The following is an 18,526-nucleotide window of genomic DNA, read 5'->3' as shown; positions in this document are numbered from 1 at the left end:
TGGTGTTTTTTAGTCTGTTCTGCACCTTTTATGTCTGTTTTTAAGCATTGAGCTTACTAAAAACATCATCAAAGACCAACTTCTTGTAACAATCCAGTAGCAATTTTGCGGCAATCTGTGTATTTTGCAGCATGAGGGAGTTCCATGTCAAAAGGCAAAATGGTAACTCACTTAGTTATCACTTTTGGCACTTGCTCAGAGATCATCATTTTAACATTTTAGATGCATGGCCTGGAAACTCCCCAGATCTTAATCTGATGGAGCGTTTCTGGTCAGTTATGTTACAGTACAGAGTGGAATACAAATACAACACTTTTTTTCATTTGCTTTACTTTGGTCATGATATATTATCACAATAATTTACTCACAATTCATTATTATTAAGATTTTTTTTTGTTTACATTTTGCAGAGTATTGCAATAACAACTGCAAATTCTGTTCTCAAAGTTAACTTTGTCAGTATCTGCTTTATCCAGTGATATAAGTTACAAAAAATAGTCATAAAAAATGACAATAATAATGTGTTGTATATCATGGGGGTGTCTGGTGATTCTCACCTCTAGTGCAAATATAAGTCATAATAATGCCAATTCACTGATCTTTGAAACTCAGGCTGAGCTGAATCTGAGTTTTCTTAGAATAAGCACGGTACACAGGAGAAATCAGTTCTTTTCAGTCACTGTTTTTAAATGTAGTGAAATGGTCACTCTTTGCTGAAGTGAATTTCGCCCAAAAGGAAGTGTTTGTAAGTCTTTAAATATTAATTCATCAGTTAATATTTAATGTTATTGCAGCCCACCTCCTGCTGTTTTAAGAGAACGTGACTTCTACTGAACAGTTAAATCCTTTAAAACACCCACTTTGCAAAGTAGGTGACACAAATTGCATTTGAGTTTGGGGAATTGTATCTGGGTCGGATCTCCAGTGCCCAGAGGAGATGCAACAATGCTAAAAATAAAACTATGTCCAGCTGTAAAATTTGATGAATGCACCTACCAGCCGTGTCTCCCAGGCTTGTACGCTGACCTCTTTCTGTCTTGAATTGTTGTCTAATGGCTTTTTTGTGTGTCTGCCCACAGCTGTGAGGAGGCTCAGGAGGAGCTGCTCGAGTTTCAGGAGGGGAGCAGGGAGCTGGAAGCTGAGCTGGAAGCACAGCTGGGCCAGGCCGAGCATCGAATGAAGGACCTGCAGTCTGAGAACAACAGACTCAAAAATGAGGTTGAAACGCTCAAGGTAACTGCAGTGGGGAAGGAAAGGGTCTTGGGCTGTCCATAGATGTATAAAAGAGGGATTAAACTTCTATGATGGACATTTTGAAACATAATATGATTTGGCTAATCAACGGGTGATGTCTTGTGGGCTGCATCTCTGTTTTATGTGTCAACCTAAAGGCCCAGGGTCTAGTCTGGGTCATCAGTGGATTTCTAAGTGCCAGAAAATTGCAAATTGCAGAGTTCATTTGCCATTTGTAGGTTTGCATCCTCTTTTAGACTAGAAGGATTCATGATATGTGTAAATTACATGATCAGAGATCCTGTAGAAATACTTTGACACTGACCCCCTGGCAACCACTGGTCATGGTGGTAAAATGTGTATTCCCCAATTGGGTGGCAAAAACCTCCTTTGCTTTGGGCACTAGGAGATTGCATGGTTGTCTGTAGTTTTCATGGAACATGCCAACTTGTCTGCAAACACTTGCCAGCTATTTTCAAAGCGGTAGTGAAACACAAACAGGAAATGGAGACTTCAAAGTATTTGTTGGACCTTTTTGACATGTTGTGGTTGCAGCACTGAAGGCAAATGTTTTTGTAGCAATTTTTCAAGTTTTGCTGTCACTTGGCTTGTAGCTAGCAAGTGTTTGCAGACAAGTCAGCGTCTCCCATGCAAGCTACAGGAGACTGCTGCAATTTGCTAGTGATCAAAGCAATTTTAAGGACGTTTATGGTACAGCACCCAACTTTCAATTTCACCCAACAACCTCCATTCATTCCTCTGAATTTTCCAAACTGGGAACTGAATTCTCCGATTAATTCAATATCATGTGAATGTGGCTAATGAGAGCTAACCTGTTTTTATTTAGTTAGAAACAAACCTTCACTCAATAAAATCCAAGTCTGAACTAGCAAACAAATGTAGATGTTCAGTCAAAAAGTACCCTACCACTTTAATATCTGTGCATTAAATATGCTACAGGAATTTATTATCGCTTAGCATGCTAAAAGCTAGCTATCAACCAGCACCTCTAAACCTCTGTAATTACCATTTTATATCTAGTTTATTCACTTAAATAAAAAATTGTCCCATTGCAAGTTAATGTTAGTCACCCTGAACCGTGTACAACATTTCGTGAGTTAAATTTTAGTGCTGAAGCTCAGTAATGAACATGTTGGTGCCACCATGTGGTCAGGAAAAATCATTATGAGCATTTGGTGTTATTTTCTGGCATCTTATCAACACACTGATTTAACTGATTAATTAAAAATCTGACAGACTAATTGCTACTGAGCTGTAATGGCTTATTTTAACGATATATGTCTGAGAAGATCTCGGCTGTGAATGTGACTTTCTCTCTGACTGTATGTTTATGATGAGGCCAGCATTATATATATATGTTTCTAATATCAACAAGGCATTAGGCAAGTGCCTTCATGCGTATCCTTGAAATAAATATAAGGGCTTTATTTTCTAGCCATCCTATATCATTTCCTGCTCTTCAGCGTTGTCTCTTGGGAGTGAAGATGCACCTGCTTTGTCTTTGTGGTTTATGATCACAGAAATATTGAAATCAAACCTTGTCCCGTGTCTCGCAGAAAAAAAGGTCATCAGTTGCCTTTTGGAAGAACAACACCTCTTATTTTTGTGGGTCTGTGTTTGTTGGATTTCTGCCTGTAATGGTTATCATGTGGTTTACTGGCCTCTATGAAAATGGAGTATAGTCCTAGAGATGAGATGTTTGAAGTGCAATCTAAATGGTAATCTTCTTGCAGTGGGGTGCTGAGGTATCGCTTTCCAATCTCACCACCTGTTCTGTCCTAATCTGGCTGTAGACTGATGCAGCTGATCTGTGCGACTCTTATAAATAATGCATCAGATCATGTCTCGTTCCTGTTCTCGCTCCATAATTGCTGCATCCAAGCAGCTCATTTCTGAGTCCATGTTTCCAGCCGGGTGAGTCAAGCCACCTGCAGGGAAAAGATGTTTGTGCCAAGGTGTCTGACAGCTTTTACTTTCAGCGATGCTGACTCCACACCTCAAGTGAATTTGTTTTTTTGGAGGAAATGCAACAGTGGTGAGATGTTGGAGCAACAGTGCATTAGTGGCTTTAGGGGCGCGTCTTCACAGATCTAATTTTACTGCACACTGTGCTATAGTTTTGTATCTTTGCACAGTTTTGAAGAAAACATTTCAGAAGACGACAAACAACGCAAACTAACTAAATAACATTACAATAATAATGTTATTTATAGATTTATAATAATATAGACAAAACCCAACAATCAAAAAGACCCCTATGAGTGAGCACTTGGTGACAGTGGGAAGGAAAAACTCCCTTTTAACAGGAAGAAACCTCCAGCAGAACCAGGCTTAGGGAGGGGCAGTCATCTGCTGCAACTGGTGGGGGCTGAGGGGAGAGAGGAAATGGTTCTGAATGGGCCAATGGCTGCGTCAATGCAACGTGTAGTTACATTTCTAGTGAGGTGCCCGCCAGGTTACGGCGTCAGTTTTCAGAAGGCTTTACGATTATGATGTACCCACAGTGTAGATTTAACACAGAAGTATAAATTCCCAGTTAGACTGACCAAAATGTACAAAATGTAGTTGATGTTTTATTCAATGTGACCCGAATGAGTGAAAGGGCTCATACACCCATCAGGAAAGGGTTTACAGAGGTCGAGTCTGAGGTTTTCCCATAAACTTCTATAGCACCAAAAGTCTTTTTTGCAACCACAAGGTCTGTCCCCTGCTGGTCATTAGAAAGAATGCAGGTTTAAGTCACTTCGTGTTGGCTTCAGCTTTAAGACTTGAAAGCTTTTATCCATCTTTCATGCACACCATGAAATTCTTCACAGTGAACCAACTATTTGTAACGCATCACACTCTCAGAAAACACACAAATATTTTAGAAACAGTTGCATTTCTTAAAACACGAGCACAAAAATACCTTTATTCATTTAGCAAACATCACAAAGTGGTTCAGAGAGAGTTCAAAGCACACACATAAATTGATATTTTTTACTAAAAAAATGTAGTTTTACTCAAGCACAATAATGATTAAGAAAGCCTTTCTTCACAAGGCACATTAATGAAATAGGGCTTTGGAAAAGCATGTTTTTTAATGTTGAAAATGTGTTATTTTCTGATTTATAAGTAATATTAGATGAAACATGCTGTGTTTTGCACATCAAACTTATCTGGACTGTTATTTTATTTCTAACTGTAGTGTTAATTGGACATGCTGAAAGAGAGCAAACAGAGTACTGTCGGGCCTTTCTGCGCCTGGCTGCAGTTCAGTTAGACGCTGCTTTAGCAGCAGATGTAGGTCAGACGCACAGACAGGCCCGGTGGTGTTTATCATGCTGATTGTCTCAGAGCTAGTGGATAAATAGGTCATGCTTCACAACTACTGCCTTTTAAAGGAATGGGAAAATGAATGGAGCGCTGAGAAATGGATGGCGGTGTGCTTTGGGAGCTGTTGCATGCAGACTAATGTACAGTACATGTTGTCTACAATCCTCCTCCTCAGGAGAAGCTGGAGCAGCAATACTCTCAGAGCTACAAGCAGATCTCCATGCTGGAGGATGACCTCGGCCAAACACGCAGCATCAAGGAGCAGCTCCATAAATACGTCAGAGAGCTCGAGCAGTCCAATGATGACTTGGAAAGAGCCAAAAGGTCAGTTTGGACTCTCAGGACTACTAAATAGAATAAAACGTGGTCTTTCTTTGCAGCTTTGCCCTTTACTGTTAAATGTGATGCATCTTTATCATACACTGTAACCATCATGATATCACCAGTTGGTTTAGGAATTCCCCATTTAGAAGCCTTAATTTTAACACTTAGGATATTGCCATGTTATAAGGTAATGTTAGAAAGCTGTACAGACACAGATACCTGCTAATACTTGGCTTATGCTCCAATGATTCAGTTCAGTGAAGCCTGGGAAATGGCTACTGGCTGTCAAAGCAGACTCACTGCAAACATTAAGCCTTAATTTCAAACAGGTGATTTTAAGAAAAACATTGATACCCATGCATTGTTTATTAAGTGGGAAAAGTTTTTTATATCAGGCTGTAAACATGTTTATTTCTGCTTTAAAGTTAGATGTTTTAACACGAGCCTGTGGGGCTGACTCACTTTTGGCGTCAGCCTCAAGTGGCTGTTTGCGGAACTGCAGCTGTATTTTTTGTTTGTTTGTTTTTCTTTTTTTCCTTATGCACCTAAAATTTCCTACTTGATTTTTAAGATCTGGTTTTGTTGTTGGGATAATGTAGAATATTTAATATAATGAACAGAATGATCCCAACAAGGTGCAAAGGTATTTCTGTTTCTTCCCACTTTAAATTGCTCAGCTGCTTTGTGATATCAGTTTAATTTTTATAAAACCTTGTTAGGACCTCGTTACAATTAGCAAATGGCTCAAATTCAATTGATTCTTGGACAAAGCTGGATTAAAATCAATGGATAAGCTCGAGATATTGATCTCTTACTCATTATTATTCAAGCTCTAGTATCTATAGAGAACATGCCTTTGAGGTTATTTGCACTGAATAAATTAAATCTCTTTTTATTTGTTCCAGAGCTACTATTGTATCTCTTGAGAACTTCGAGCAGCGTCTGAACCAAGCCATTGAGAGGAATGCCTTCCTGGAGAGTGAGCTGGATGAGAAGGAGTCACTGCTGGTCTCGGTGCAAAGATTAAAGGATGAAGCCAGAGGTGATTATTCAGTAAATCTCTCTCATGAGCCCTGCCAACAATCCTGACTGCTGCAGCCTGCCCTCTGAGGGCTCAAATATCTGCATTCCTACATATGTTATGTTGGAATTTCTTTCTGTTCTTTTTCTTCCTAAGATTTGCGGCAGGAGCTCGCCGTGCGAGAGAGGCAGGCAGATGTATCCAGGATGTCGGCTCCGAGTTCGCCCACACAGGATAATGTAAAGATGGACACTGCTGTGCAGGCCTCCCTCTCGCTGCCTGCTACCCCACTGAGCAAAGGTCTGGACAACGCCTTTGCCAACCAAACAGGTACCTGCAGCCCGTCTTTCTCTTCCTCATCATGCAAGTACACGCAGGGACATCTGAGTGGCTCTTTATTTAAATGTTCTGCTGTGTTTATTTGCATTTAAAATATTTCTGTCTGTAATGAACAAGCTGAACAATCACTTCTTAAACCTTCGAAGGTATAGAAAATCATCTTGAACAGGGGCAGTGGGGGCAGAAAAATCCCTTTTCAGGCCAACAAAAGGGGGAGAAAAAACCCTAATAATAAATAAATTATAATAATAAAATAAAAAATAAATAAATAATTTTCTTTATTCTTTTCTACCAAGTGCTATCAAATGGCTATGGCAGCAACTCCCCACTGACTCCCTCAGCAAGAATATCAGCCCTAAACATTGTCAGTGATTTGCTCCGGAAAGTTGGGGTGAGTCATTCCTACTTCCTGTTTCCGGTCCCCATTTCCACCTCCGGCTTCATGTCGGAAGTCTGTATCTTTCCTCTTCATCTTCTGTGTCCTCACAGGCTCTGGAGTCGAAGCTTGCCGCCTGCAGGAACTTTGCCAAAGACCAGAAAGCTCGCAAGGCGTACGGTCTCGACAACAGCAACGCCCTGAATGCAAACTACTCACAAGCACTCCACACATCATATTTTGATAAAGCGTGAGTTATGAGTCATTCCTTATTACTGTGTTAACTGTGGGTATGGACATCATGGTTGTGTTCGTGGAAGAGTATCTGAGACTTGTATGCATTTTTCCCCTGCAGGACTGAGATGGTCATATTCCCTGCATTAATTTGGGGTAACTGTAGCTCCTTTGCCTGTTATGCGAATGTGTAGAGGGGCATGCATGCTGCTGCTGCTCTTTAACAAAACTCTTTTCCCGTCTGGTAGAGATAAGTGTGGGGCTAAATAACCATTTAAGGGTGGTGGTGCTGGAATAATCTCTCAACTCTAAACTGGCTTGATTGATGTTTTTCTTCTCGATAAAGTGTTTGTTTTCAGCCCTAGATCTAACCAATAATTCCATTAACAAATACCATTTATTTGTTTTCATTTCTGGCTGAAAGCTGCTCAGAAGATGACTTAAAAGAAAATGTTTGTTCAAATCGTCATTCAGACTGGATTCATTTAGGGAGCTGTGGTGATTTTTAACACTACCTACACAGATGTGTACAGATTTTTTTATCTTACATCAAACATAAAATAAAAACCAGTATGATGATTAAAGTGGGAAAAGAAAGCCACGAGGGGAGGAAGAGCCTGGAAAATGCTCATTAATAAGCAGTAACTGATGCACATGACACATCCTACAGAATTTCCAGGTCTGTTACTGACCACATCCTGTAATTTCCCGATGGCAAACATGCCGTCCCAGAGGACGAGCAAATTAGAGAACAGCACAGTGGATATTTTATTGCAGAGGACGAGGCTGGTGTCATTCTGTGTTTGTGTTACTGTCAGCAAAGCCAGTGAAAAGCATGCAGTGAGGATTATGCTTACTCGCAGAAGCAGACACTGTGAATGAGTACTTGTTCGAATACTTTTTTGAGTGTGTCTGCTTAGTTGCTGGCCTTGTTGTGTAGTGTCATCACAATAAATATTATTCAGTAAGCCTCAATCATCCTCTGAAATTTACACTTCCGGGGTTCTGGTGTGTTTTGGAGCAACAGTTGAGCTCTGTGGCACCAATAAATAAGACATCATGCACATAAATACCTGCCAGTAGGATCAGGCTGTTTTTGAACTTCTTTATGGTTTTATGTGATGACAAAGGTTATGTTAAAGTTTTCTGCTCAGACTGGTGGTAAGAGGGAGTGTAGTGTTTATGCTGTGCAACAGAAACAGCCAGTGTGGGTACACAACAAGGACATAGAGTGATTTCAGTACAGAGATGAAGGGTACAGTAGCGTTCACCTTCAGTCTGTTATCTGACTAAACTAAAATCTGTGCACCTTCCTGTCATGTCTGCCCATTTATTAAACAGAATTCAATTCTATGGTTTAGTAAACAAAATTATCCCCACAAAGGAAAATTACCTGAGGCCTGTCCTACAGAGCACGATTTCATCTTAGCCAGGTAACTTCGGGGTTAACCCGGGGTTTTCTGTACTATGAAGGTGGGCCACTTCTTACCTGGGTACAGCACCATGGTAACTTATGCTGCCTGTAACATCATTCAGCATGACTGGTTTGGTGGTGGGTCGGTGATGGTCTGAGGAGGCATATCCATGGAGGGACACACAGACCTCTGCAGGCTAGGCAACGGCACCCAGACTGCCATCAGGTATCAGATATATTAGAAATCCTTGGACCTCATTGTCAGACCCTACACTGGTGCAGAGGGTCCTGGGTTTCTCCTGGTGTCTCGTGGTGAGAGTATGCAGGCAGTTTCTGGAGGATGAAGGAATTGATACCACTGACTGGCCCCCACACTCACCTGAAACCCAATAGATAAATAAACCCAACAGAACACCTCTGGGACATTATGTTTTGGTCCATCTGATACCACCAGGTTGCACCTCAGACTGTCCAGGAGCTCAGCGATGCCCTGGTCCAGATCTGGGAGAAGATCCCCCAGGACACCATCCGTCATCTTATGAGGGGCATAGCCTTTCATTGTCAAGCATGCATGCCTTCAGATAGACCACACTTGACTTATTTTCTTGCTCTAATTAGACGTTTGCAACATTTGCTTTTTTCTTTAGACTTTGTTTGTTGTTGGAAAACTGGTACGTGCTCAGTATCAACAGAGGAAACTTACTTTTCTGTCAGTGCAGAAGCTCAGATACACAGAAACTGTGTCTGATACCAGTAAAATAAATTTCCATGTAATGCCCAGCCCAGTCTTAGACATTTATTTTCACTGGCACTCCTCCAAAGCTCTTCTTTCTGAGCTTTCCAAAGTCATGCCTCTGACCTAATGACAGGATGCCTGTCATACCCCAGCTATCACCCACAGAAGAACCCAGTCAAACCAGTCGGATAACTTCGGCTCACTGTCCTGCGTCCTTTCTGTGTTCAGCTTTTATTTTTAGCTACTCATGTTCATTGATGGTGCCTCATGTCTGCTATGCAGCTGTTGTCCTGTGTGTGAGCTGGAGGGCAGCTGATAATGAGGACAGCAGCACCTCCTGGTGTGCTGGGTGGTGCTCTGAGCTGTGTCAACAGCTTTTTGATTTGGTAAAACTGACAGAAGCTTCGAGGCTGTCTGATCTCTTTTTCCCATTTATTTATAAGTTTCAGTAGTGTGTTGTAACTAAGTATATTTACTCACCTCCTCTTTTATATATAGTTAACATTGATGACACTTTTACTTGCTTTAAATTTTTAATGAGAACTATTATGGTCTGGTATGTGAAATTCCAGGTCTCTATTTTTAATCTTGGACTCTATCAGAGTAGCTTTGCATGAAACGTAGTTCAAAATAATTCTTCTTTATTTGATACTGGGCATTGGTGCAGTCCCTCAGTCCATTCTGTCTCAAACAAGCTCCTTATTCATTATCTTTTAACAATTAAAATATTATCTATATATTTGATCTAGCTCTTATATGTATTTTAATGACTGATCATTTTTATTATATCCTGCTTCCCTGACTTTCCTAATCTGGCAGAAACCGCCTTGTTTGCATTAAAATAAACTGGCTTTAATTGTGGAGGCTTTGATTGGAGGTTGGTAACAGGTTCATTTCTGAGGCCTTTTGTTTTATTTGAAAAGTCTGTTTTCTCACAGCAGGACCGTGAACGGGCTGGAAGCTGGTACCCGGATGGCCATCACGGCGCCCCCTGCTGCCTCGTCCCCCGGTTTAGTGCCCCTGGCTTTGTGACGTTATCATGAAACCCAAAAGAAAGAGAAGGCCCAAAAAGAGGGAACACGAAAGGCTGATGCTGTAAAACTTTGATGTACTGTTACCGTGGGTCATCTCCTCGTCTTCCCTCTCTCTCTCTCTGTTCTCACTTGTGCTTCGTTTGCTGTAAATTTGGGATCCTGTCTGTAAACGATGTGTTATTGTATCTACTGTTTGCTCTCTGACTCACAAAGACTGTTTACACTTTGATTTCTGAGGATCTCCCCTGACATGTGAAGTGGTTTCTAAGAATAGCACATCATCTATAAAAGGAAATATTATGCAATTATTTTTGGAAATTTTGATGGGACATTTTAATGTAAGCAGTCTTTTAATATGCAGTAACTCCAATTAAACCACTTGTATTCACTGCTGACCCCTGTAATTATAAAAAAAAAAAATCATTAATGGCTTGTGACATGTGCAGATGGCCTGAATAATTGTGACCCATGACCCCATCAATTATTAATATTTCCAAATCTCCAACATAAGAGTCATCCAGGTTTTAAACACCATCCCAGCATCTAGCTGATGATCCCAGCTTCAGTGCTCATCTTCATGCTCTTGTATTTGACCCCATACTTGGTTTCACAGAGTCGAGGGGAGTCTTTCAGTGAGCCAAACACACCATGTAACTTCTGAACTGTGTGACATGACGTGTACAGTATTGGTCATATTGATCATTATTGACAGGCAGCCAGTAAAGCAGTGCTGTCATAGTGTTCGGACCAGTTAGCCAGCATTCGCACATCCTGTAGTCGAAGCGTTTTATCCACATTGAGTTTTTTTTTATTTTTTTATTTTTTTATTTGAGGTGATGTACAAACCTTTCTCAGTTGCAAGTGAAGCACTTTTTTTTTTTCCATTTTCATACCAGTGCAATATTTCCTGGTAGTGGGTTTAATTTATTTTAGATTTCTTTTATAGCATGTTTAAATAAAATATGGAATTATACCACACTGTTTCAGTTGGTCCCTGAAGTCATTTTCACCCTCTGCACCTCAAATGTTCAGATTTGCTGTTTGTTTTCTATCATTAGGAACCTAGCATGCATCCGTTTAGAAATTATAACATACCATTTAGATAAAGATGTTCATTTGACTTGATCTACAAAATAGGGAAAAACACTCATAACCAGCTCTGAGATCTGTAGATGTTAATTTATATTTTCATGCCAGTGTGAGTGAAGAAGAGCTGAAAACAGCGCATCCTTAAATTATTTCTCTGGATAAGCAGCTTAACTGCTCCTCCATTAGAGGAACTACTGACCCTGTTTAGGTTCTTATATGAACCTGAAATGGGTTCAGTTACGCTTACAGACTGTATATAAAAGATGGAGGTGGAGAAGGTTTTTATGCTGTTGCCTGGCAACCACCAGCATGTGACTGCTTCATAATATATTCTGCATAACTGAACTTATGTGGGTATAAATTAGATGTTACTGCTTTGAAATTAAAATGAGCCGATGGTGGAATCAAACCGAGGACCTTCATGGACCTGTGAGGTAGCAGTGCTAACCACCACACCACCGTGCTGCCCTGACAGGATACTCTGTGTAACATAATGTGTAGTAGTAGTAGTAGTAGTAGTAAAAAGAGTGTGCATTTAGAGTTTCAGCTGCTCCCAACAGATAAATCTGCATACTTGATCTGGTACAGCTTTTGCACCTGACACCCTTCCTACCTGGGCTTGTGACCCACTTTGAGGCTGCGCTTGAACTGGGGAACTTTGCATGGAAGGCTTTGGTGTGGCGTTACCCACAACACCACAGAACAGTAAGTTAATCAGAATTAAAACTAATGACTTAAATCAGGAAGTGATTTAAGTGAGTGAGCATTAGACTTCTATGCACTCTGCTTACTTTTAGCAACCAGAGGAGACGCCCCCTTCTGGCCATCAGGAAGAATGCAAGTTTAAGACATTTATACAGAGGCTTCACTTATTTAGACCCATAAGGTACATCCATGGTTTATATACAGTCGGTGATTATATTGTACCCGTTACCTTTAGCTACATTCTACTGCGATGGGACACAGATCCCTTGGGGGCTGTCAGGAAGTCATCAGTGTAAAAACATCTGCTAACTCAGCCCAAAGTAGCTTTTTTTTTTTTAATTATCTTTTTCCCTCCACTACATTTATCTTATAGCATTTAGTTACCATTTACAGACTGAGACTTCCACTGCACATCTAATAATGACTGATATTTCAGTTTAGATTTATTTAACACTGATAGTGAATTTAAAAAAAAAATCATCACTTGCACTTTCAGCAACACTGAGCACAGCAGTTTGATTTTCCTGCTTGATTAAAAAGTGAAGGCAGACCTGATGTTTCTCATACAGGATTTGAGTCTTATTTTTAATCCCGATTAAAATAAACTGAAACCAACAAAAACACATGAAAATCTAAAAGCTCTGCAGTGTGCACTTTTAGATTTTCATGTGTTTCATGTGTTAAAATAAATGATCCTTAAGAATGTATAGCTCACGTGATTTATAGTTGAAGAAATCATATTTTCATTGATACAGTCCCTTAGGTTGCAGTCAACTCTGCCACCTGCTGGACAAACAGTACAAGGACAGACACGGTTTAAGAACCTTTGAAATGAATCAGCTGCCATCTTGCACAGTAGATGTGGCCAGCTGGGTTAATTCAGTGATCCATTACTGAAAGCTGTCTTTGCACAGCTGGATGTGTGCTGCATCCACACGCTTAAACCTGCTTTGTATCACAGTCCACTGCAGAGGCACTGAGCAGCACAGCTGTGAGGTTCAGGCTGCCGCCGCATTCAGCCGCTACCCCCCTTGCTGCTTCTTCTTCTCGGTCAGCTCGTCAATCTGCCTCTGCCGCCTTTCCATCACTTCCAACCTCTTGGCGTCATTGCGTGCTCTCTCCTGAGCCCTGAGATCGACGATGTCCTCAAAGAACCTCTGTCTGCACAACAGAGGAAGTAATGGATGAAAACAAATGGCAAAAGTTGGAGAACCAGAGGAAAAAAATTGAGACTGGAACCTTTGTTCCGATATCACATGGTGGTTCAGTGTACAAAACCAGTGGAAAAGCAACAAATAACAATGGCTACTTTCATTTCAGTGACTTTACTAGTTTCCATTTTTTACAACAGTAAGAAACTGTTTTCCAACATGAAGTTTTTTATAGTTTCTTTATAATTTAATACATTTATTTCCCTTCATTTGTCAAATTTTGACAAGTCACAAAAATAGATAAAAAGCCATAATCACCAGAATTCATCCCCTGAAATCTATGAACATCTACAAAAAATTTACACAAAATCCAAAAGTGGTAGATAAACCTAAATACCTAAAGATAAAGACACCTGTCATTTACAGTCAGGCCCACAAACTTCTGGACAGTGATGATTTTTGTAATTTTTCCTCTGTACACCACCACTGGGGATTTTGAAAACTTTCAGCTTTAATTTGAAGGGTCTAACAAAATGTTTGCATTAACTGCCAGAAGTCTACAACATTATCAGATGCTGTTTCTCCTCCCATGAGATGCTCTGCCAGGCCTTTGCTGCAGCTACCTTCAATTGCTGCTTCTTTGTGCATCTGTCCATACTCAGTTTTGTATTTAGTAACTGAAAAGCTGCTCTACTGAGCTGAGATCAGATGACTATCTTGCCTGCCCCCCCCCTTTTCTTTTTTACCTTGAGGAACTTACAGGTTGTTCTTGCAGTTTGCTTTGGGTCATCATCCATTTGCACTGTGAAGAGTTGTCTGATCAGTTTTGCAGCATTTGGCTGAATTTGAGCAGAAACTGCACACTCCATGATTTTTTCAGCTCTGTGCTGAAGTCTAATCCGGCCTTCCTGTTACTGAGTGTACCCAGTGGTTTGCACCTTTTTATAAAGTTTAATGGAGGAATTATTAGTGAAATTATTTAGAGTATGACAGTAAGAAGGGGATCTGCAGCCCTGGCTCCTTTTCTCATAAGCTTAGATGTTTTTCTTTGGAAATTTACCCATGTTCTAAAACTCTGAGGTTTTTGTCTTTTACCCCTCTCCCCCAGCCCCTTATTTTGCCCCCTCCCCGGTGGCCCTAATACTTCATTGTACTGCTTCCCCTGTAGTATTTTGAGAGATTGAAAGTCGTGCTGCTTTTAAAATCTTCAATTCTGACTCTTTCAGAGCATCACTGCCGTTTGCAGTAAACACCGGCATGTAGCAAGCGCGCACCTTGTTGGTACGTAAAGGTGACCGAGCTGAAATAACAGGTGAGCGTTACCTGTTGATGAAGGCAGCAGCGAGTCCCACGATGATCGTCCCAAACAGGATCGGTTTGGCGAGCCGTTTCCCGGCGGACAGTTTGTGCTGGTTCATTGTTTTGGGTTAATTTTAATTTAAAAATAACTGACAGAAGACGCTAACTTACATCAGTGTTATTTAGACTGACCTTCCCCTACAGCTGGCTGAGACGATGCACACACCTCCTGCGTATCCTGAACTTACTCGCGACTTCCGGTACCACCTGAAGCCAGCTTCCGCTTAACAGTTAATTTTCTTATTTTAATCCATTAAGTCTCATGAAACTATTTTAATACTTTAAAGCTTAAAAAAATAAAAAGCACGTAGTCTTCTACATGTACCGTTGGTGCAACGATAAGAGTTTTCTGATTTTAGGAAACATTTTTGGTAAAAAAAAAAAAAAAAAAAAAAAAGACTTTTAATGTAATTTAAAGTGTAAATTCAAAATTTAAATTATATGTGCTTATGTGTGAGTGCGGTTTGTCCAAATCTAAACTGATCGAAATCAATTTTAAAACAAATCGATTAGGCGGAACTTTCGGCTCATCCGCGCAGCTACACGGAGGTATTTCAGAGTCAGACCGAAGTGGGAACCATCTGAAAAATAAAAAATAATCCGTAATTATTGTTATTAACAGAAATCTTGGTTTATGTAACCGCTTATCTTTTGTATAACGCGGACAGCGGAGCTGACGGTGGATGATGTGGAGCAGCGGTTCGTCCCGGAGCTCCGACCGCTTCGAGTATTTACAAACTCTGGTCACCGAGTTTCAGGACACCGACAGCGAAGGTGAGAGCAGCGGTTTCCATTCAACTGTGCTTACAGCCCCATTCAGCTTTAAATTCAGCTGTACTCAGAGCGGTCTCAGGGCACTAACACGCTGCATTATTAGAGATGATAGGCAGACCTTTAAAAACGCGTTTTTTTTTTCTTACTCCAGCATCTGAATGCCTGAACTTTTATAACAGGAATAAAATTAATAAATAATTTTTTTTCCATCTAAATTAAATTAAAGCTTCGGGTTATTCATACTGATGGACCTGCTAATTCTGGTATTCAAATACTAAGGGCTCCACGGTGCCGGGCAGTGAGCACAGAGCCCACTAGAGGACGTCGGGCCCTCAGGCCACCCTCATGAAGTCTCTTTCTGATTGTTCGGTCAGAAACATTCACACCAGTGGCTGCTGAAGGTCATTTTGTAGCTCTGGCAGTGCTCATCCTGTTCCTACTTGCACAAAAGAGCAAATACTGGTCCTGCTGGTGGGTTAAGGACCTTCTACGGCCCTGTCCAGCTGTCCTGGAATCTCCTCCATGGTCTTGAGGCTGTACTGGGAGACACAGCAAACCTTCTGCCAGTGGCACATATTGATGTGCCATCCTGGAGGAGTGCAACCTCTGTAGGGTCCAGGTATGGCCTCATGCTACCAGTGACCCTAGCAAAATGCAAAACTAGTGAAAAACAGTCAGAAAAGATGAGGAGGGGAAAATGTGAATGGCCTCCACCTGTAAAACCATTCCTCTTCTGGGACTTGTTTCATTGTTGCCCCTCTAGTGCACCTGTTTTTAATTTCATGAAGACCAAAGCAGCTGAAACCGAGTAACAGCCCCCTCTGCTACTTACCTGACCAGATCAACATCCCAGACGTTTCGCTGACTTGATGCTAAACGCTGATTAAAAAGAGTTCCTTAAATTTTTTTAAGCAGTGTTCTGAGTACCCTCAGGAGTCCAGCTAAGGACAGGAGGACTTCTCGCAGTGAGACAGCTAATCTTCAGGATATCCAGGGATAGCATCAACATGTTTCACTTTTCTCCCTGTATTAAAATATGTTTCATGTTATTTTTAATTGAAAATAAGCTGTTATAAACAAGCACAATCATTTGAACATTAGGATATACGGACGATTCAGTTCAAAAATTATTGAAGCCAGGCATCAAGGTTAAAACTATGGAGTTTTAACTTTAGTCTCAGCTGAGTTGATTTGCTTGGAAACAAATAAAACACTGAAAAACCTAACATCACCTGTTGGATATCACCAGGTGAGCTATATCCTGTGTTTACCCTCCACTGGGAGGTGCGTGTCAGCAGGAGTTCTGAAAACAGTGTGACAGGAGCAGGCTGTTCTCCGCTTTCCCACGTCATTACTGCTGGTGATTGTCCAAAATGCATTCTGGAACAGCTGCCTGCCCCAAGCCTTCACCACCTGTGACGCTGCATCCCTCCATTATCTGGTCATTGATCTTCTTGACTTGCTGGGCAGGGCGACCAGTCAGATGCTGGGGTCTATTTACCAGCCGCAGTGACAGTTTAAATGATTTCATGATGCATGGCAGTACAGGAACCTTGACCTGTTTAATTAATAAAATACTAAAGTAATTAAATATATTTTAAATAAAATGAATTGATATTTTAATTAATTTTCATGTATTTATTCATTTGATTTATTTTTGTCACTCCACAGTATTCATTTTATGTGATTTACATTAGTTTCAGTAGTTATTGAGCTTTGTTGTTGCTCTTCAGAGGCGAAGGAGCAAGTCCTGGCTAATTTGGCCAATTTTGCATATGATCCAAAGAATGTTGAGTATCTGCGGGAGCTCCAGGTGACCGATCTCTTCTTGGACATGTTGACCGAGGAGAATGAGAACTTTGTGGAGTTTGGGATGGGTGAGTGTCGCAGTGATCTCTCTGTCATTGTCTGCAGGGACTATCATCCCTTTATCTCTTATTTTCTGTTTCTGGTGATTTCAGGGGGCGTGTGTAACCTCAGTATGGACCCTGAGTGCAGAGATGTCATCCTGCAGAGTGACGGAATCAGCTTAGTCACAAACTGCCTGTCGAGCCAGAGGGAGGAGACGGTCCTGTCAGCCATCACCACCCTCATGAACCTCCTGACACCTGCATCACGCTTTCAGATCACAGATCCCGCCATCCTGCAGTGCATGCTGCGCTTCTCCCTCTCTGAGAGCCCCCGTATGCGCAACCTGGCTGCTGTGTTTCTGCAGGACTGCTGCACCGAGGATCAGGTGGTGCAGGCGCAGCGACAGATGGAAGGGCAGCAGACGGCAGTTGGCATCCCACTGCCCAGAGACTAAACATACAGCACAGAAGTGCACAAGTTTGCTCTCTGTGAGAGTATCAGAGATATTTACATTCTGGAGGTAAAATGCTGCCATTATGTGTGATTGGGTGCGTTGCTCTAAAAATAAAAATCTGCTGCCTATGGAAGGGTCACGTAACTGTAAAAAAAGTCCTGTTTTTTGGAATTAATTAAATAATTATCTTAATTATCTTAAGAAGGGAACAGGCCTGAAACAGCTACTCAGCCTGAAAGTACAAATCTCAGCAATTTTTTGTTATTTTTTTAAAACAAAGTTCATTTTAGTAAATGCCACTGAATTAAATGTGGAGGTCTGTGTTGGTGTACAGAGGCAAAATGACACATGCTGTCCAAAAACCCTGTGGACCAATCTGCAATTCTGTTTGCACTTCATGAGAACTGACATTTTAGTTTGGGATGCACTTTTGTCTTTGTGATTTAAAAAAAAATGCACACCTTGTTTTAACCAACAGTCACTGATTAAAGAAATAAATCAGTGGAAGTTTTCTGGATTTTGTATTTAATTTGGAACCTCACGTAAGATCCTCTCAGAGCCAACACAAACACCGTCTGCAGTTTTCACAGGTTTGAAACAAAATACATATAGGTGAGGTCTGCAGGTCGCCTGGAGTTTGCAGATTGTTCCTCTATAAATAAGTTTATGTGTGGAGGGTAAAACTGTAAGCATGGTTTTGTGTGTACACATTCATACATCAGGCTCCAGATGTTGAACCTGCTCTGACTCCTGCAGAGGTTCTGGATGTGGTTGAGGTTCAGAGATTGGTGCAGTTTTTCACACCAAAGTGAGGACAACCATTTCTTTATGGAGGCGTTGTCATTTTAAAACAGGAAAAAGACAAACCAAACTTCATGCCACAAGAATGTAAGTGATCGTTTTTATTGTCCAGAATAAATTTGAACAACAAATTAGTCTGCGCACCACCGGTCTGCAAAACTTTCCATCATTTGCATGTTAGAGCTCAGTTTTGGTCTTTGCTTTTTCTGCCTCATGAGGAAGTCCAAGATACTTTGGTTGCCATAAAAAGGCTCACCTAATGGCAATTTTATTTATATAGCACATTTCATTACAT

At 40.9% G+C, this 18,526-nt stretch overlaps 2 protein-coding genes across 2 annotated transcripts; both read left to right on the top strand.

Annotated features, from left to right (window-relative positions):
• Positions 1–131: 131 nt before the first annotated feature.
• LOC115797843 (nuclear distribution protein nudE-like 1-B) lies at positions 132–11,025 on the top strand. Its single transcript, XM_030754364.1, has 9 exons — positions 132–154; positions 1,080–1,233; positions 4,745–4,893; positions 5,799–5,935; positions 6,071–6,244; positions 6,550–6,644; positions 6,743–6,879; positions 6,985–7,019; positions 9,952–11,025. The coding sequence occupies exons 1-9, from the start codon at positions 132–134 to the stop codon at positions 9,960–9,962; spliced, it is 915 nt and encodes a 304-aa protein (XP_030610224.1). The 3' UTR covers positions 9,963–11,025.
• Positions 11,026–14,909: 3,884 nt separating this feature from the next.
• armc7 (armadillo repeat containing 7) lies at positions 14,910–17,907 on the top strand. Its single transcript, XM_030754593.1, has 3 exons — positions 14,910–15,125; positions 16,859–17,002; positions 17,087–17,907. The coding sequence occupies exons 1-3, from the start codon at positions 15,035–15,037 to the stop codon at positions 17,428–17,430; spliced, it is 579 nt and encodes a 192-aa protein (XP_030610453.1). The 5' UTR covers positions 14,910–15,034; the 3' UTR covers positions 17,431–17,907.
• The last annotated feature ends 619 nt before the right edge of the window (positions 17,908–18,526 follow it).

This window comes from Archocentrus centrarchus, chromosome 19, assembly GCF_007364275.1.
Source record: "Archocentrus centrarchus isolate MPI-CPG fArcCen1 chromosome 19, fArcCen1, whole genome shotgun sequence".
In the NCBI taxonomy this organism is placed as follows: domain Eukaryota; kingdom Metazoa; phylum Chordata; class Actinopteri; order Cichliformes; family Cichlidae; genus Archocentrus; species Archocentrus centrarchus.
Note: the sequence above shows the minus strand (reverse complement) of the source record. Positions and strands in the feature narration are given on the sequence as shown.

Coding starts and splice junctions, on each gene's coding strand:
- armc7 (XM_030754593.1), top strand. CDS start 15,035: ATGATGTGGAGCAGCGGTTCGTCCCGGAGCTCCGACCGCTTCGAGTAT. Junction 15,126..16,858: donor TCAGGACACCGACAGCGAAG/GTGAGAGCAGCG, acceptor GTTGCTCTTCAG/AGGCGAAGGAGCAAGTCCTG. Junction 17,003..17,086: donor CTTTGTGGAGTTTGGGATGG/GTGAGTGTCGCA, acceptor TGGTGATTTCAG/GGGGCGTGTGTAACCTCAGT.
- LOC115797843 (XM_030754364.1), top strand. CDS start 132: ATGAGGGAGTTCCATGTCAAAAG. Junction 1,234..4,744: donor ATGAGGTTGAAACGCTCAAG/GTAACTGCAGTG, acceptor CCTCCTCCTCAG/GAGAAGCTGGAGCAGCAATA. Junction 6,645..6,742: donor ATTTGCTCCGGAAAGTTGGG/GTGAGTCATTCC, acceptor GTGTCCTCACAG/GCTCTGGAGTCGAAGCTTGC.